The sequence below is a fragment of the Hypanus sabinus genome, chromosome 22 (genome assembly GCF_030144855.1).
Source record: "Hypanus sabinus isolate sHypSab1 chromosome 22, sHypSab1.hap1, whole genome shotgun sequence".
NCBI classification, from domain to species: Eukaryota; Metazoa; Chordata; class Chondrichthyes; order Myliobatiformes; family Dasyatidae; genus Hypanus; species Hypanus sabinus.
Window position 1 is genome coordinate 21,260,309 of NC_082727.1, and position 20,745 is coordinate 21,281,053.

At 43.8% G+C, this 20,745-nt stretch overlaps 1 protein-coding gene across 5 annotated transcripts in view; it reads right to left on the minus strand.

Moving 5' to 3' along the window:
• Positions 1-20,745, minus strand: part of pcgf6 (polycomb group ring finger 6) — a 70,862-nt gene that overhangs the window by 1,342 nt on the left and 48,775 nt on the right. For 3 of the 5 annotated variants that reach the window (XM_059947249.1, XM_059947248.1, XM_059947251.1), the window contains exon 9: positions 12,304-12,390. The exons of 1 other annotated variant lie outside the window; for it this stretch is intronic. In XM_059947249.1, the coding sequence (XP_059803232.1) occupies positions 12,304-12,390 (87 nt within the window). The remainder of the gene's footprint in view (positions 1-12,303; positions 12,391-20,745) is intronic. One more of the 5 variants, XR_009507416.1, reaches the window with a different exon arrangement.

Below are 20,745 nucleotides of genomic sequence, written 5' to 3' on the forward strand. Positions count from 1 at the left end.
GCCTCTACTCCCTCCCCTGCCCCTTCAGCCTCTGACCCCTTTCTCCCCATGCGTTGACCAGCAGTGCTCATCTCGCACATCTGCAATGCCATGCCATTTATCAATGATGGGGTGGGGCAGCCATCTTTCCCACTAACTATCGCTCAGAGTCTGTCTCACATGACCCACTCATCAGGTAGAGGGAGGTGGATGCAGTATGGGACAGAGCAGGCATAGTAGGAGGTGCTGCTCTTATACCAGGCAAGGTGGATGAGGATGCAACATCGCCCAGGCTGTTCACGTGGCCCAACTGTCCAGATCACAAAACCTGAATCCAGTCCAGCTAATGAGAACAGTTTAACTGAGTGATTAAACATGAGCTTAAATTGACACGTGTACATCAAAACAGTGAAATGCATCGTTTGCATCATGATCGAAGATTGTGCTGGGGGTCACACTTCTTCCGACAGCATAGAATGCTCACAACTCACTAACCCAAAACGGTATACCTCTTGAATGTGGGAAGGAACTAGAGACCTGGAGGAAACCCACGCAGCCATCACAAACTCCAATTGAACCCCAATCACTGGTGCTGTAAAGTGTTATACAATGTTACCGTGCTACCCATAATTCTAAGAGCACAGAGGGCTGGAAGTTGGTGCAGACAGGAAGGGGATGCTGACCACTGCTGTGCTAAATGAGATAGACTCAGAGCACCTTTGATAAGCTGCAGCAGAAACCTAAACCAGCACAATCTGTAACCTGGTGGCCCCATGTCGCTGACTCCACCATAATCATCCTGTTAGAAGATCAATTATCATGTAAGGTGAAGACAAATTCAGAGCAGCAACAGCACCAACAAGAGGAAGACAACGCAATGGAATAGATCAGCCTGATGAACACTCTGCATGAGACAGTAGGAGAGTTGCGGCCACCAGGAAAGTGCTGATGTACCTGATCAAGAGTAGGTGTTCAATACCCCAGCACTGCAGGGTATTCCTCTGACGTGGAATAACTATAAATGGTATCCATTTGCAGAGTGAACACCCAAGATAAACAAAGCAGTTAGAAGACAAATTGAAGAGGACTGATAAGAAATTAAGAACAAATATAAAATAAATCAAGGTTAATGTGAAATCAACAGAAATAAAGAGAAGACGAAGAGAAAATTATGTAAATCAGAAGATCTTTGGTAGTTGGTAGGGGGTTGACTTTTTTTTAATATAAAAATTTCTTTTATGATGTATGACCTATCTTTAAATTTTTGATTACAGTGGTATACCTTTATGTGATATGCTATAACATCTTGATCAATTTTATTACAATATATGAATGTACACAAGTCATATTGAGATGTATCTATGTGTTGCACTCTGTTAAAGAAGGAGAAAAAGAATTTTTAAAAAAAGAATAAGAAAAGAAGAATTTTTTTTGAATGTTTTAGTAAAATGTTTGTTAAAGTGAGATGGGAGTGGGGAGCAAAAATTGGTATCTAAATAGGATCATTAAATAAGATGGAAGTAGCGACTGTGCAGATAACAATGGAATTCAGTAAGGGAAATGGATAGTCAAGAGAATGTGTCCAAAGTGGTTGAAATCTGGACATAAAGGGGAGAGAGATTTGTCAGTAAACTTAGCTGAGCGAAGGGAGATTCTAACCCACTTAGTGATGCTGACAGGAGCCGTGGCTGGGTCTGTGCCCACTGGAACAGTCTTCAGATCAAGGGCTGCCAAGAGCTGGGAACAGCCTGCATCAGCTATCCAAATGTTTCCCAACCATTGTCAGATTATCCTACCATGCTACTTCCCAAGAGTAAGGATTATGAAACAAAGCTTCCTATTTCATGCTGCTAATGTTGACTCATTAAACTTGTGTTACTCTGGCGTGATTTAAACATTTCTAAACTTTAAGTAATGTTTCCTTCAGGGAATATACACAGACACACACACACAGATTTCCCAATCACAATAGTTCTAAGGGAAAGTGCCATTAGCAGGTGAACAGAAGAGTAGTATAAGGAAAGGTCCCTGCAAAATGCTGAAAGGGGAAGGCAGGGAAAGATGTGTCTGGTTGGGGAATGATCTACACGGCCACAAGACATAGGAGCAGAATTAGGCTATTTGGCTCATCAAGTCAGCTCCACCATTCCATCATGGTTGATTTATTATTCTCTCAACCTTATTTTCCTGCCTTCTCTTCATAACATTTGATACCCTGACCAATCAAGAACATCAACTTTCACTTTAAATACACACAATGACGGCCTCCAAGACTCCAATGACAATGAATTCCACAGATTCACCACCCGCTGGTGAAGAAAATTTCTCTTCATCGCTGTTCTAAATGGATGTCTCTCTATTCTGAGGTTGTGCCCTCTGGTCTGAGATTTCCCCACTACAGGACACACCCTCTCCACATCCACTCTATCTAGGCCTTCTATATTCAATATGTTTCAATGAGATCCTCTCTCACACCCCACCCCCCCGGCTATAATTCTATAATTCTTCTAAACTCTAAATGCTCCTCATATGTTAACCCTTTAAATCCTGAGATAATCCTTGTAAATCTTCTCTGGACCCTATCCAATGCCAGCACATCTTTTCTTAGGTAAGGGGCCCAAAACCGCTCTCAATACTCCAAGTGCATTCTGACCAATGCCTTATAAAACCTCAGCATTTCATTCTTGCTTTTATATTCCAGACCTCTCAAAATCAACGCTAACACTGCATTTTCCTTCCTTACCACCAACTCAACCTGCAAGTTAACCTTTAGGGAATCCTGCACAAAGACACTCAAATCCCTTTACACCTGATTTTTAAATATCCTCTCCCATTTAGAAAATAGTCTCTGCCTTTATTCCTTTTACCAAAGTGCATGATCATGCACTTCCCTACACTATAATCCATCCGCCACTTCTTTGCCCATTCTCCCAACCTGTCTAAGCCCTTGTGCAGACTCTTTGCTTCCTCAAGTCTATCTGCCACTCATTCTATCTTCATATCATCTGCAAACTTGACCACAAAGCCATCAATTAACATCCAAATCATTGACATGTAAGGTGAAAAGAAGTGGTCTCAGTACTGATCCTGCATAACACTGGCAGCCAACCAGAAAAGGCCCCTATTATTCCCACTCTGCTTCCTGCCAGTCAGCCAATTTCCTATCCATGCTAGTACATTTCCTGTAAAATCATGGGCCCTTATAATGTTAAGTAGCATTATGTGTGGCACCTTGTCAAAGGCCTTCTGAAAATCCAAGTAAACAACATCCACTGTCTCTTCTCTGTTTTTCCTATCTGCTATTCCTTCAATGAATTCTGAGAGATTTGTCGAGCAAGATTTCCCCTTAAGGAAACCATGCAGACATTGGCCTGTTTTATAATGTGCCTCCAGGTATCCATAAACCATTATCCTTACTCTGCACAACCACTGAGGTCAGGCTAACTGGCATACATTTATTTAGCCTCCCTCTTTTCTTAAAGAGTGAACTGACATTTGCAATTTTCCAGTCCTCCGGAACCATTTCAGAATCTAATGATTCTGGAAAGTTAATTACTAATGCCTCTGCAATCTTTTCAGCTACCTCTTTCAGAGCCCTGGGGTGTAGTCCATCTGACTTATCTACCTTCGTGCTTTTCAGCTTCCCAAGCACCTTCTTCTGAGTAATACCAATGACACTCACTTCTGCCCTGACACCTTTGAATTTCTGGCATTTTGCTAGTGTCTTCCACAGTTTCATATCTTACCTTCACATTTCACTTTTTTTAGTTGCCTTCTGGTGGTTTTTAAAATCCTCTAACTTTTAAAAACTTTTTGGTATATTATATGCCCTCTCTTGCTTTTATGCTGTCTTTAACTTCCCTTGTCAGCCACAGTTGCCTTATCCTTCCTTTAGAATACTAATTCCTCTTTGGGATGTTTCTAATCTGCACCTTCCAAATGCTCCCAGAAACTCTAGCCATTGCTGTTCTGCCATCATCCTTGTTAGCTGAATACAGGAATTGGTTGGGATAGAGGTGAAGACCAGTGGAGTGTTATCCTTGTTTGGTCACAAAGAAGGAGTGAGGAGTGGAAACTGGATGAGATGTATGCAAGGGCTTTGCCAACAATGGTAGAGCAGAAGCACTCTGACAACCTTTACTCATCTGCCTGAGTATTGGTGCACATCCGTGTTACAACCTACGCCACCCTTGGGAACTCGCCGCCACAGCATCAATTCTTTACTATTTTAACCAATCCACTTCAGTACAATTTAATTTCCATTCTCATAAACTTCAGAGAACACAGATGTAGTTGCTGATAATTACCAATTACATGGCTCTGTGTTATTACACACAAATTCACAACAGACAAATTTTCTTGGCACTTTCAGACCCATTTCCTCACCTACAAGGCAGGTGTGAGTTACCAAGATGTGATTCCTGTTTCTTTACAGCAAGTTATCACACATGAAAATTGAATTATTAATCTACACTTGCAAAGGAAAGATTGATAAGAGATTATCAATAGGGCTTATCAGAGAAAACTCTGCGCAAATAATTTATATAGAAGTAGCAGTAAAATGTATTGATGAGGGCAGTGCAGCTGGCATAGACTTGAACAAGGCTTTTGACAAGATCTAACATGGTGGGCTGGTTCAAAAGGTTACAAGCATGAGCTCTAGGGCAAGTTGGCTTGATAACAGGAGGTAGAGGTGATGGTGGAAGATGGATTTTGTGATCAGTAGCCTATGAGCAGTGGTTTATCACAGGGACCAGAGATGAGACTCTTACTGTTTCCTGTACAAATTAATGAAATTAATGAATTTAACAGATTGGGAGTCAGTCGAGTGGTAGGCAGTGTAGTACTGGGTGACTAGGATCTAATCTAGCAAGCAGCCCGCAGTAGAATATATTTATAACATAAAGTGTTGTGTTATAGTGTCACTTTTTGCAAGACATCAGCCATTTTGTGCTCTTATTACACAGTTTCCTTTTGTATAAGGTAGGTGGTCTGCTTTATGCAAGTTCAAATATTGATTTCTGCCCACTGAACTAGCTATTGAGGTCTGATTTCATTTCCAGCACTTATTTCTTCTAATGGTAACCTTCTGATTAATTTTTAAACATAAAAATCTGCATCAGCTTCATCACACAGGAGCTATACAGACCGAGGGCACCGCCCACCTTTCATCAGTAACTGATTTAACTGCCCTCTAAACCTTGCCGCATTGCGGTAAGATGCAAGTTCTCTCTAGGGAGCAACAAATCTTGACTTGAGTACCGACTATGCTGCGTGTCACTTGCTGTCTCACAGTCACACTCTAAAAGAGCTGCACACAGCTCTCGACCTTTGAGACACATTCAAATTATCATCAGCCCAGCGCTGATGCAGGAAGGGTAGGGGAGCTTTTGCTCCCTGTGAGTACTCTGCAAAAGGTGGTAATCACAGAGGCGGTGAAACATGGGCACTTTCCTTCTAATACTTATTTATCCGTTTTAAATTCACAGTAAACAGCAGTGGAATACAGGCTCTTCAGCCCACCCAGCCTATTCAGCGGAACAGCAGTTCCATCTTGGCTGAGTTACATTGACAACATTTGCATCATGATAAGATTAACAAACTCTGAGATGCAACGAGTACTACAGCAGGGGAGGTAAAGCTAGGTTGTGGGGAGCGCTTTGAAGGAAGACAAAGAGGTGCAGAGTTGCAGGTGAGGCACAGACAGTTGAAGGCACAGTCTCCAAGATTAAGGAGTGAATTAGATGATGAAAGACAGGATTGAGGAAGGTAGGAAATTGGACGACTGCTTTCCCACTTTAATGCCTAATGCCACTTGAAGGGAGACGAGGAAGGCAAGGCCTCGTAGGAATTCAAAAACAGGGATAAAAATGTTACTATCAAGGAATAGCTTAATTGCAGGAGTCTAGTCTCCCTAGAGATGTGGACATGGACAGCCTGCATTTACCACGCCTTCTTTAATGAAAGCAGAAACAGAATAACACAACCCTTGTGCCTCCTCTACTAAATGTGTCTAATCTTATACCTCAGTCTCCCTTTCACATTAACCCCCATACCTCCTAATTCTCTCAACATCTGACAGCCCGATACTATGGTAGGCATAAGCCCATTTAGTGAAACAGGACACGTGCCTGGAGACGGGGGATGCAGACGAGGTACTAAATGAGCACTTTGCATTTACCAATGAGAAATGTGATGTGGAGGATAGTGAGACCAGTGTGCAGCATACTAATTTGGTAGGGCATTCTGAGATAAAGGAGGAGGTAACGTTGGGTCTCTTGAGCATTAAGATGGATAAATCCCAGAGCCTGATGGGATATACTCCAGGTTATCGAGAGAGGCACAAGATCTCTGTGTCGTCTCTAGCCACAGGCGATGTTCCAGAGGACTGGTGAGCATCTCATCCTGCAGAAATGTGACTCCAGGACAACATGCCATGCAGCATCAATGTACAGGACATGACACTCAGGGACTTTGGCTATATTTTTTGTGATAGTATGTTAACTGCTATAGTAATTATATGAACTATATGTGCCTTGTGCTGTGTATGATTGTTGGCACTGTGTCTTGCATTTTGGCCTCAGAGGAACACTGTTTCATTTGGCTGGATTCATGGGTATTCAAGTATGGCTTCCTCCCACAGTACAAGACACACTGCCTAGTTGGTTAATTGTAAATGGTCCTGTGATTAGAGTCCTGATGAAGGGCCTTTTCCATAGATTTCTGCAGATTTTCTCTTTGTGATTGTTCTGTCATTAGGCTAGGGTTGAATTGATCGGTTTCTGGTGGTGCTACTCGAAGGGCCAGAAGGGCATATTCCACGTGGTATCTCTAAATAAAACAAAGGTAGCCTATTGTATACTTGCCTTTATTAGTTGAGACATTGAGTTCAAGAGTTATGTAGTTATGTCACAGTTTTACAACACTCTGGTTAGGCTGGATTTGGAGCATTGTATTCAGTTCTGGTCACCCCATCACATGAAGGATGTGGAGACTTTGGGGAGAGTACAGAAGAGGCTGCCTGGATTAGAGGGAATGTGTTATAAGGAGAGTTTGGACGGACTTGCGTACTTCCCAGTCATTGCAACCTGACCCGTGACTGGTCAAAATGCAGCAACCTGCACTGGTGACAACTCAAGTGTGCCCAGAATCTGAATGAAAATATTCACCAGAAGCTATGAACTCTCCTTGGATACAAGGAGGATGCAGACTGTTGAAAGGCAAAGCATACTCCTTATTCACCTCCTTAGTCCAAAGACAGCCCACTCCCAGGGAGGGTGGACCAGGCCAAGCACCTTAGAAAGGGAACAGCAAACAGCTACAAGGATGGACTGTTTCTCTCATGGTAGATTTCACAGTTCAAAGATCAAGAATGGTTTGATAAAATAGGAGAAATTGTTTCCAGTCACATGGGTCACTGTGACCTGAGGAGATTGATTGAAAACAATCAACAAGAGAACCAGAGTGGCACGGAAACATCATTTTTAAAAAAACAACTAAATACATCAGAGGCACAAAGTAGTGCAATATGGCACAGGCCATTTAGCCCAACTCACTATGCCAACCAACATACCCAGCAAGCTGCTCCTACTTGCTTATGTTTTGCCCATATCCTCCTAAACCCCTCCTATCCATGTACTTAATTTAGATGTCTTTTAAATGTTGTTCCACAGTCTCACTCTGCAGGAATAAGTTTCCTCTCGGGTCCCTTTTAAATCATAAATCTTTGTCCACTCAGCTTAAATGTACACCCTCTAGTTTTAACAACAACACACACAAAATGCTGGTAGAACACAGCAGGCCAGGCAGCATCGATTGGGAGAAGCGCTGTTGATGTTTCGGGCCGAGACCCTTCGTCCTGAATTTTGTGTGTGTTGTTGTTTGAATTTCCAGCATCTGCAGATTTCCTCATGTTTACCCTCTAGTTTTAGTTCCCTTTCCCTGGGAAAAGTGTTTGAACACTTTTTTAACCTTGATTTTACACACCTTTATAAAATCATTGCTCAATCTCTACCTGCCCTAGCTCTCTCTATAACTCAGTCCCTCTAGCCCTGGCAATAACCTGATAAAATCTTGTCTGCATTCCTTCCAGTTTAACGTGTTTCCTACAGAAGGGTGACTAGAATGGTTCTGCACACTAAACTCCAAGTGCAGTCTGTGATATCTAATGGACTGCTGTAAAGCCATGGAAGCACATCCAAAGGGTATTTTCAAGGAGGAACTAGATAAGTATTCAAAACGGAAAAACCCAAGGGAGGTAGGAAAAATCAAGGAGTGGACTGTTAGGATTTTCAGAGTGAGCGTAGAAAAAATAGATCAAATGGGTTACTTCTGAGTGCATCATTCAACTTCTGATCAAAGATTATTTTATCTACACTTTGAACAATTCTGCTGCATAGTCTAGAAGTGGGAATGGTGAAAAACAACTTTGTTGCTTAGTGACAAGCTAAATCAGTAGATCCTTTGCATACAATTATTAAACTGACCAGTTCCCTACAGACTTCCTCCATCATCAAGCAGACAAGGCCAAAGAGAGGACATACACTAATCAGATTCAGCGGAAATAAGAATTAAGCACAGTTTAAATTTATCAATCCAGCCCCATGAGGCAGTTTCCACGGTAATGGCTCAACCTGCTGGCCTCTCTAAAGATCAGTAACAGTTCACACAGTAGCAGTATTGGCTGAGTTACGAAATGACATGCGCCCACTCACAACACATCCAAAAAAGATGCAACTGGGAAGGACAGCAGCTGAGAACTGCCCTCACCCACTGACCGATCAGGCTGGGCTGAAGCCCCAGGTTGTTTCAAGAAGATTAACCATAGCTTACAAGAAAGGTTACAAGGATGTTGCCTGGTTACAAGCATGCCTTATGAGAATAGGTTGAGTGAACTCGGCCTTTTCTCCTTGGAGCGACGGAGGATGAGAGGTGACCTGATAGAGGTGTATAAAATGACCTGATTGTGTGGATAGTCAGAGGTCTTTTCCCAGGGCTGAAATGGCTAGCATGAGAGGGCACAGTTTTAAGGTGCTTGGAAGTTGGTGCAGAGGAGATGTCAGGGTTAAGTTTTTTTTAAAACTCAGAGTTGTGAGTGCGTGGAATGGGCTGCCGGCAACAGTGGTGGAAGTAGATACAATAGGGTCTTTTAAGAGACTCCTGGACAGGTAAATGGAGCTCAGAAAAACAGAGGGCGATGGGTAACCCTAGGTAATTTCTCAGGTAAGGACATGTTCGGCACAGCTTTGCGGGCTGAAGGGCCTGTACTGTGCTGTAGGTTTTCTGTGTTTCTAAAGCCACTACTCTCTGAGCCACTTGCATTCTCCAAGAAAACTCAGTGAAACATTGCTACCAGCAGTAGCACCCATCCAGCTGCTTGCCAGAGGCCATGCTCCAACCACAGGCTGACGGGGCTACTGTGGAGCTGATACCCCACATAGCTAGGGATCTGGAAGCAGGGTTTACCCAGTCCCAAAATCAGGGGCTCTCTGTAGTGCACAAAAGTGGGAAGAAATTTTAAATGGGATATGGGGAATCTATGGAATTCTCTACCTGACAGGGCTGTGCAACCATGCTAAATGTATTTGAACAGAAATCAAAAGGTTTCTTAATTTTAGACATTAGGAGTATGTAGGGATAGCATAGGAAAGTGATATTGAAATGACAGATAACTGAACAATGGAGCAGGTGTATTGGTGACACAGTTTTGACTTTAGCCTTTCTGGATTCACCCCACTGAAGAAGGGTCCTGACCAGGCCACACCCAGGGTTTCAGCTGCAGATCCTTACTCAAGTTTCAGGATGTGGGGTCCTCTAAAATGGTATTTATTGCCTATCCTGCTGCCATTGGGAATGAAAGTCAGCACCACCATCCTGGACCATGCCCGTCCTGGTGAAGGTGCCCTCGTGGATAGATAGCTCCAGGATGTAGACCCTGTTACTAAGAAGGACCAACAATATATTTCCACACCAGGATTGTGTGTGGCTGGGGGGGGGTTACTACCCTGCATCTGCCACCTCAAAGTTCACAGTAAATTTATTATCAAAATACATACTATATGTCATCATATACTACCCTGAGATTCATTTTCTTGTAGTCATTCAAAGTAGAACAATGAAATACAATAGAATCAATGAAAAACTACACACAAATAACCAATGTAAAAATAAATCAATAAATGCACACATACTGAGACACAAGTTGTAAAGTCCTTGAAAGTGAATCCATAGGTTGTGGTGAATTAGTGCAGTGTTGGGGTGAGTGAAGTTATCCATGCTGGTTCAGCAGCCTGACGGTAATAACCGTTCCTGAACCTGATGGTGTGACACCTAAGGCTCTTGTATCATCTCCCCAGAGGCAGCAGTGATAAGAGGGCATGTCCTGGTTGGTGTGCGTCCTCGAGGATGGATAGCACACAAAAGCACTTACGATGATGTTTAACCATCATGCTGTTAATTATGTTTGAAAGATATTTGGACAGGTTCATGGATAGGAAAGATTTAAAGGGCCAAACGGGACCTGCTCAGGTAGACTACTTGGTCAACAGGAAGGAGTTGGGTCAAAGGACTGTGTCACTTGTAACTGGGATTAGACTGTATGAGCAATAATTAACTGATTGGATTTGTCCTGCTTTTTGATAGCACAAACCCAGATAATTTAAATGCCAGTGCTGTAACTACATTGGAACAGCTTAGCTGGAGGTTTGGCCAAGCCACCAGTACTGCAATGGGAATGCTGCCCTGCCTGTGGTCTGATGTGTATCCTGAACACTCAGCTCTTGATATCACTTGCTGTGAACTGAGCTGTATGAGGACTGGTTTTGCAACGGTGGAGAGCTTGGGAAACCAAGAGGGACCAGTCATTCAGCAGTTCCAGGTAAACAGGGTTGTAAATGCTTCAACCTTGCCCTCCACACTCACCGTGGACCCTCTGTGCTGGGATGTTGGAGAAGGAGCCAGCTGAGGTGTCAAAGGGGCTGACCTGGCTGCACACTGTACTGCTGCCTGCTACTCCGAAGCATTGAAGTTGGTGCAGTATAACCGTGCAGATTGTCTCGGACATTTCACTTGTGATCACAAAACTCTGTTGGACGCTGATAATGTAAGTTGCTTCAGGCCTGTTACTTTTGTCTGATGGAGGGACGGAGAACATGGGAGTGGTGTTGCCTCGGTTGCAGCAAAGACTAGGCCTCAAGCTTGCCTGTTGCTGCAGATCAGGTGACAGACACGAAAGCGCTGCAGCATGGTATCCGTGCTCAGCTGGGGCCTGGCCTCTCCCATCAGTGCTGCCCTCCAGTGTTTGAGTGGAATGACAGGCTGGATTGTGTGGGTCTGCACTCTGCCAGGAGACCATACCATCGATTGCCGGACATTGTCACTCAGGGTCTTAGACTATGCACGTTATTTTTTGGAGTTAACGTGCTCTTTGCTTCCTATTTTGAATGTTACTCACTATTTTGAAGTTTGCCTGCTACTTTGAAAGCTTTGCTCCTTAGCCTCTGAGGAACGTTGCCTTGTTCAGCTGTATCCATGTATGATTTGAATGATAATTAAATTTGATCTGTTTGACGGTGGGCGTGTTCTTCAAGCTTTGCTTTCCCATGTGTTGTCTATCACTTTTTTGTAACTCAAGGGTGACAGGTCTGGGGAGCTTTAATTTGATCTGCTGTTTGTGTCATCACTTTGCTCAAATGATTGCATGCTGCTAGCAGACATGTAGAATTCATACCTCATTCCTGGTGTAACTCATTGCATGCTCCTCTGCACTTAGCAATGAGCCTGGATTGACTGATGGTGGGGTGAAGGAATCACTGGGCCATGAGCACCAAAATGTGCACCCTAACATGAGGATGCAAATTGTGGGGTAAGGGGGGGACAGAGTGTGTGGGGTACATCTGCTGACTGTGATCAGTAGATCAGTAGATCTAATATACATACCCTCTGTGCAGAGCCCACAGCCCATTTCTGTTCTGACACAGAGCCATACTAAATGATGGCAGGAAGTAGTTCTGTAAAATTATTACCTCAATCCCTTTGCCTCGGAGGTTGTAATAGTTCTCCCACCCTAATATACCCCTGCTGATAATCCCACATTCACATTCAATACATCTGAACCAGACCATAGCCACTATGTACACAAATCCCACTGACCACACATACACCAACCCTAATAACAGCTGGGTCTCCTGTTCTGATATGAAACCCCACAACAATACTCCCAAGGACTCACTGTACAAGAACCCACAACCACCTTCAGACTGATCTGAGTTCACAGCCCCAGTGATACCGTTAGCATTAATTCCCGTGGACAGAACTGTCACTAACCCGAATGCCACTGTGGGTGACGCTCCTTCGAATGTGTCTCAGGGTCTGGTGATGTTCTAGGATCTTGTTTCCACAGATGATGTCTACCTGTCAGTCACACAAAGCTCGTAGTTAAACACTCCCCAAATGAATATAAACCTGAAAAGGAACAGCTGCAGAAGCAAGATGATCATTTCTCAGTGAATACTAGGTGAGACAGGCCAAAGCCCAATATGCTCCAGTGACCCGGTTCAATCCTGACATTTGGTGCTGTCTACGTGGAGTTTGCATGTTCTTCCTGTAACCATGGGGGTTCCCTGGCATTCCAGTTTCCTCCCACTGACAATGAAGTGGTGGTTCACTGAATCCAATGCAGAGGTGAGTGTTAGATTCCAGGGGTGGGGGGGGATGCTGTTGAATATGCAAGGAGAATAAAGCAGGAATAGTGTAAAAGAGTGCTTGATGGTCACTACAAACTCAATGGGCTGAAGTTCAATGGGCTCAATGGGCTCCAGTTTGTCTGGAGGTCAGGCAGGAACAGTCATGCTACCATTTTAGGTTTGAAAATAGAGACCGCTGACCACCAAAGTTCCAGCCCAAGCACAATACCAGTTGCAATGACCTCACTCAGGGGTCAGAGATATGAACAAGCTCTCTGCACCTCCACCAAGCTCAGGAAATTCCAGTGTGACTGGCTAATGACCAGATGATTTCTGCAGCTCAGGTGTGGTAAGTCTTGGTGAGAGGTCAAACCATTGACTGTTCTGGTACAATATAGTCAGGATGGAATGCTCCTCCTGTCTGATATGGGAATTCAGGATATTTGACAGTTTCCCTGATGACTACCTCTGCAGAAGGTGCACACAACTTCAGCTCCTGACCGCCTGGGTCAAGGAGTTGGATGTGCTCAGAGTTATCCAGGAGTCTGAAGATGTTATAGATGAGACTTTTGATGAGGTGGTTACACGCAGAGTATTAGAGTACTGGCTTCAGGCACTGGATGGGTGACCACCAGGAGAGATAAAGGGAGTAAACAGTCAGTGCAGGGATCCCCCTGTGGCCATTCCCCTCAGCAACAAGTACAGTTCTTTGGTTACTACTGGGGGGAGTGAGGGGAATGACCCACCAGGACACAGCAGTTGCAGCCAGGCACTGTGGCCGGCTCGGAGGCTCAGCAGGGAAGGGTAAAGTCAAGCAGTGCAGTAGTGATAGGAGACTGAATAGTTAGGGGAACACAGGAGATTCTGTAGCTGCAAAAGAAACACCGGGATAATGTATTTGCCTCCCAGGTGCTAGGGTCCAGGATGTCTCGGAGCGGCTACAGAATATTCTCAAATGGGAGGGTGAAGAACCAGAGGTCATGGTGAATATTGGCACCAATGACATAGGTAGAAAAAGGGAAGGGGTCCTGTGCAGTCAGTATAGAGAGTTAGGAAAGAGGCCGAAGAGAAGGATCTCCAAAGTGGTCATCTCCTGATTACTCCTGGTGCCACAGGCATGGTCCTTGCGGGTAAGTTCTTAAATTGGAGTAGGGCAAATTACGAGGGCATTAGGCAGGAACTAAGAAGAGTTAATCTGGAACACCTTTTTTCTCGTAAGTCCACATCAAACACATGAAGGGTGTTTATAAATCAATTGCACAGAGTACAGGAAAGGTATGGTACTCTTACAATGAAGGATGGGGATGGAAAGATAAGAGAACCTTGGGTGTCCAGAGAGGTGATGAATTTAGTGAAAAAGAAAAAGGAAAAGTATATAAAGCTTCAGAAGTCAGGATCAAATGGAACACGAGGAGTATAAAGAAGCCAGAAAAGAACTAAAGAAAGGAATTAGGAAAGCCAGGAGGGGTCGCGAAAAGTCTCCAAGGTAAACCCCAAGGCATTCTATATATGCTTCAAGAGCAGAGGATAACTAGGGACAGGACCACCAGGGATAAAGAGGAGAATATTTGCATGGATGCAGAGAATGTGATGAAGTCCTTAATGAACATTTTACTTCAGTATTTACCAAGGGAAAGGACATGGAGGGCAGGAGATCAGTGCTGAATGCATAAATACGTTAGGGTGCTTGGAGGTCATGGAGGAGGACATGCTGGGTCCCCTAATGAGTATTAAGGTGGATAAGTCTCCAGAGTCTGATGGGAATTACCCTCAAGTTATTGAGGGAGGCATGAGTCAAGATTGCTGGGGCCTTAACCAGTACCTTTGTGTCCTCTCTAGCCATAGGTGAGATCCTGGAGGACAGGTGAGTATCTAATGTTGTACCTCTATTTAAGAAGGGAACAAGGGAAAATCCTGGAAACTATAGACCAATGAGGCTCACATCAGTTGAAAGGAAAATGCTGGAGAAAATTCTTGGGAATAGGATATATGAGTATTTGGAAACCCATGGCCTTATTAGGGAGAGCCAGCATTGCTCTGTACAGGCAAATCATGTCTTACCAACTTGATCAAGTTTTTTGACAAGGTGACGAGAGAGATTAATGAAGGTAGAGCAGTGGATGTTGTCTATATGTATTTTAGTAAGGCATTTGACAAAGTCTCCCATGGGAGGCTAATCCAGATTAGGATGCAAAGGTCTGTGACAAATTAGCTGACTGGATTCAGACAGGCTTGTATGTGGATGACAGAGAGAAGTGGTTGAAGAGACTTCGAGCTGGAGGTCTGTAATTAGTGGTGTTATACAGGGATCTGTGCTGTGACCTCTGCTGTTAGTAAGGTATATAAATGACTTGGATGAAAAAGTAGATGGGTGGGTTAGTAAATTTGCAGATGATGGCAAGATTGGTGGAGTTGTGGATAGTGTAGAAGACTGGCAAAGAATGCAGATATGGGCAGAGAAATGGCAGATGGAGTTTAACTCAGATAAAAATGCTGCACCTTGGTAGGGCAAAGGTAAGGAGCCAGTACACAGTTAAGGACAAGACCTTAAGTGTTGCTGAGCAGAGGGATTTTGGGGTCCAAATTTATAGCTCTTTGAAAGTGGCTACACATGTCAACAGGATGGTTATGAAGGCTTATGGGATGCTTGCTTTTATTAGTCGAGGCATTGATTTCAAAAGTCAAGAGGTTATGTTGCAACTTTATAGAACTCTAGTTAAGCCACATCTGGAGTTTTGCATACAGTCCTGGTTGCCCCACTATAGGAAGGATGTTGAGGCTTTGGAAAGGGTGCAGAAGATGCTGACAAGTGTAGAGGGCATGTGCTATCATGAGAGGCTGGAAAAACTTGGGTTGTTTTCTCTGGACCAGCGGAGGCTGAGGGGAAGATCTGATAAAGGTTTATAAGATTATGAGAAGCATAGATAGAGTGGTCGGGGAGAATCTGTTTTCTCAGGGTAGAAATGTCTAATACTAGAGGGCATCCATTGAAGGTTGAGAAGAGTAAAGTTCAAAGGGGATTTGAGGGGTCAGTTTTTTTTAACTCAGAGTGTGTTGGATGCCTGGAATGCACCGCCTGGTATGGTAGTACAGGCGAGTACATTAGAGGCTTTTAAGAGACGTTTAGGTAGGCTCTTGAATATGAGGAAGATGGAGGGATATGGGCATTGAGTGGGTGGGAGTGATTAACTTTTGCGTTTTTTAAAATTTACTTTCTGTCTGATTCGGTACAATATTGTGGGCCGAAGGGCCTGTTCTATGTTGTATGATGGGCATAGACAGAAAGTCCCTGCCTCAGACTGCAGCATTCCCTTGGTACTGCACATAGTATAGAGTTCCACCAGAGAACGGATTGTATATTCTCCCCACTGATAGGCAAGTGAGGGTGTTTGTCATATCCTGGCCCCGAGGTCAGCAGCTCACAGGAGCACAACCAGCTTCCTTGATTCTAACATTGACTTCATCCATGGCAGGGTTCTCCTCTCAATCACAACACCCTGGGCTTCAAACTTTGGTCAAACTCTGCTCTGCTGTCGACACGAGTTTCACTGATCTCATCTGTGGCGGTGAGTTAGCAGAGACTTCACAGGAGAAATCTAAACTGAGCACTGGTAATCTTTGGTTTCTGGGCATTGCCTGATGATTCTCACTTGGTTAACATAAAGATTATTAGGAAATTAAATGGGTGGCATTACCTGGTTTAATCTCCCCTGCTGTTTCAAACATATCCAGGCAAACTTGCACATGGTTGGGGAAAGATGGTAGCAGCAGCAGTGGTGAGGACCCTGTATGCTACACCTGCCTTAGCCTGACAGTCACTGTCCAAACAGAATGAAAACACAGCAATGGACCAGACAGTACCTGACACTGTAACCCTTCAGAACTGCGTGCTGCCACACTGTCTGCTTAAAGCAACTGTAACAGCTTCTCATGTACAAAAAGATTGACGAGTCCTTTGTCTCCACCACACTTGGTTCTCCCTGCCTCTCCTGGGCTTTTAAGCAACCTTCAGATGTGATTTGTGCAGCTAACTGCAAAACAACACAACTACCAGATGAAGCAGCACTCAAGCACCAGGAAAGATCGAAAGCTAATTACAAAACGCATCCACTGTCAGAGCACAGGTTACAGAGGGCACCAAGAGATCAGTGGAGAGCCAATAAATAATAAATGAAGGCCTTGTGATGGATAAAACGGGCCACGGAAAACAAAGTGAGAGATGGGGAGGAGAGAAAGGGAGAAGAAGGAGAGAGGAGGGAGAGAAGAGGGAGGATTAAAAAGCATTTAAGAAATAGAAACATTACTCACAAGAATAAGAAAGTAAGTGAGGGGGAGAATAGAAAACTGAAACAAAAGAAGGAGAATGAGGAAGACATCAGAGTGAGAATGAGGGAAATTAATCTAAGAAAAGGTATGAGATAATTAAAAGGAAAGTAAGAAATTGAGAGACAATGGCACATGAAAAGATTCAAAGGACTCAGCACCTAGAAAACCTAGAAAGCACCTAGTGTTCCAATAGAAGAGACACAAACAAGTAAATTCTTCCCAGAGGGCAGGGCCTGCATTTATTTATAAATTGCTTTGCGCAAGTCTGCAGCTCCCAGACTCTGCACAGATTCATGTTCTGGGCAGCCGTCTTCTCCTCCCACAACTTCTCAGGGGAGCCATCTGTTTCACATTTAATTATAGTGAAAATTGATACATTCTGAAGTTGTTCACATGAGTGGAACCAGAGCTGCTCCTGGAACAAAGAGGGATCAGCATAGCACCCATTCTGAGGACAGCATTCAGCCGACAGGGAGATAGCTGTCTCATGCCCACTATCTATCGAGGACCCCATCGTCAGAACAGCACTCAGCCAAGCTGCCTCCACCTAAGCATACCATAATACTCCCTGTGGGATCAGCACAGCACCCACTCCCCGAGATAGCTGTCTCACTTACTGTCTGGTTGATTAGAGAGCAAAGTTTGACGTGTTCATTAACTTTTCTACAAGGGACAGACAGTATAGTACAGTTCTATGGTGACGTGCTCCGGTCCATCTTTCACAACATTTGGGGAAATACACAAAACCCTGGTTTTGCCTACCATCCATCTTGGTTCTCCAAGGCACTCCCTTTGGGATCAGCACACCATGTATTCCTCAGCTGAGAGGGAGATAGCTGTCTGCTGCCCACCATCTATCCAGGATCCCCATCCTCAGAACAGCGCTCAGCTGAGAAGGAGATAGCCATCTACCCCAATGTGTACTCCAACAAACTACCTCTGTTCAAACTGAAAGTTTGCAGGCAGTTCATTCAATCACAAACACAGGAAACTCAGCTGCTAAAATCTTGCATAACAAACTATCTGCTGGAGGAACTTAGTGGGTTGAGCAGAATCTGCTAGTGGAAAGGAGTTGTTAGGGTTTTGATCTGAAATGTCAACAGTTCCCTTTCCTCCCACCAATGCTGCTTGACCCACTGAGTTCCTCCACTCAGATGTAACATGAGTTTTAAACCAGGACATCTCATTGCTGCTGTATAAAATTTTGGTGAAGCAGCATTTGAGTATTGTGTGTGCAATTCTAGTTGCCCCCATTATAAAAGGATATGGAAGCTTTGGAGGGAGGTGCAAAGAAGAGGTTTATCAGAACGCTGCCTGGATTAGATAGCACATGGATGAGGTATAAAGAGAGGCTGGACAAACCTGTATTATTCTCCCTGGACTGGCACAGACGGATGGAAGACCTGATAGAGGTTTATAAAATTATGGAGGTATAGATAGAGTAGATAATCAGTTTACCTACTCAGGGTAGAAATGTCAAAATTACTGTATGTACTTTTAAGGTGAGTGGGGGGGGGGAATGTTTAAAGGTGACATGCGAGACAAGTGGTGGGTGCCTGGAATGGGCTGACAAGAGTGATAATTTCAGCAGATCTGATAGTGGTATTTAGAAAGGCTATTAAAGAGACACGTGAGCATGCAGAAAACAGAGGGATATGGGTCATGTGCAGGCAGAAGGGATTTAGTTTCATTTTGGTCTGGCATTGGTACATATTGGTACCAATGACATAGGAAGGAAAAGCAAAGAGGTCCTAAAGAGAGAATTTAGAGAGCTAGGCAGAAAGCTGAGAAGTAGGACCTCCAGGGTAGTAATTTCTGGATCGCTATCTGTGCCAGTGAGGATAGAAACAGGATGATATAGCAGATAAATGCATGGCTAAGAAACTGATGGTGCAGGGAGCAGGGCTTCAGGTTCTTGGGTCATTGGTATCTCTTCTGGGGGAATGTATGATCTGTATAAAAGGTATGGGTTGCTCCTGAACTCAGGGGAGACCAATATTCTCAGGGGAAGGTTTGTTAAGAGCTGCTGGGAGGGTTTAAGCTAATTTGGCAGGGTGATGGGAACTGGAGCAAAGGAACTCAGGATAGGACAGGTGGTTAAAAAAAAGCAAAGATAACACACAGTCAGACTATCAGTAAGGGTAGGCAGATGATAGGACAAAATTGCAGCCAGCAGGATGACCATCAGTGCATTAGGAATGCAGAATCAAAAAGAGTAGCAAATACAGTACTCAAAGTGCTATTTCTCACTGCATGGAGTATAAGAAATAAAGTGGATTATCTTGTTGCACTTTTATAGATTGTTGGGGATGATGTGGCCATCACTGAACTGTGGCTGAAGGTTAATTGTAGTTGGGAGCTAAATGTCCAAGGTTAGACAATGTATCGGAGGGTTAGGAAGGTAGGCAGAGGGGGTGGCATGGCTCTGCTGGTAAAGAATGGCATCAAATGTGACATACGATCAGAAGATATTGAATCATTGTGGGTGGAGTTAAGGAACTGCAAGGGTAAAAGGACCCCAATAGCAGTTATATACAGGCCTCCAAACAGTAGCTGGAATGTGGACTACAGATTCCAATGGGAAATACAAAAGGCGAGTCAAAAGGGCAATGCTGATGACAGTCAAGGGAGATTTTAACATACAGGTAGAGTGGGAAAATCAGGTTGGTAGTGGATCTCAAGAGAGTGAATTTGTTGAATGCCTATGAGATGGTTTTTTAGAGCCTAGGGGATCAGCTATACTGGGAGTTATGTAATGAACCAGAGGCAATTTGGGAGCTTACGGTAAAGGAACCCTTAGGAGACAATAATCACAATATGATGGAGTTCAACTTGTAATTTGATAGGGAGAAAGTAAAGTCTGACGTAGCAGCATTTCAGTGGAGTAAAGGAAATTACAGTGCTATGAGAAAGGAGTTGGCCAAGTAAATTGGAAAGAGATGCTGGCAAAGCAGCAATGGCTTGAGTTTCTGACATAAATGAGGAAGGAGCAGGATAGATGTATTCCAAAAACAAAGGAATACTCAAATGGCAAAATAGTACAACTATGGCTGACAAAGGAAGTAATGCAAAAGCAAAGGAGAGGGCATACGACAAAGCAAAAATTAGCAGGAAGAAGGAGGTTTGGGAAGTTTTTAAAAACCTTACAGAAAGGAACTAAAAGAATCATTAAGAGGAAAAAGATGAAATATGAAAGCAAGCTAGCAAACAATATCAAGTTGGATAGAAAAAGCTTCTTTGTATATAAAAACTTAGAGAGATGAAAATGGACATAGGACTGGAGAAATGAGGCCAGAAAAATAATAAAGGGGGACAAGGAGATGGCAGATGAACTAATGAGTTTATTGCACCAGTCTTCACTGTGGAAGACACTAGCAGTCTGCCAGGTGTTGAAGGGTGTGAGGGAAGAGAAGTGAGTGCAGTTACTATTACAAGGGAGAAGTGCTCAAAAAGCTGAAAGACCTAAAGGTACACAAGTCAGCCAGACCAGATGAACTGCACAAAGAAGTAGTGGTAGAGATTGAGGAGACATTAGTAATGGTCTTTCAAGACTCATTGGACATTGGCATTGTTCTGGAGCAATGGAAAATTGCAAATGTCACTCCACTCCTTAAGAAAGGAGGGAGGCAGCAGCATGGAAATCATAGACCAATAGCCTGACCTCAGTGGCTGGGAAGATATCGGAGTCAATTGTTAAGGATGAGGTTATGGAGTACTTGGTGGCACAGGACAAGATAGAACAAAGTCAGCATGGTTT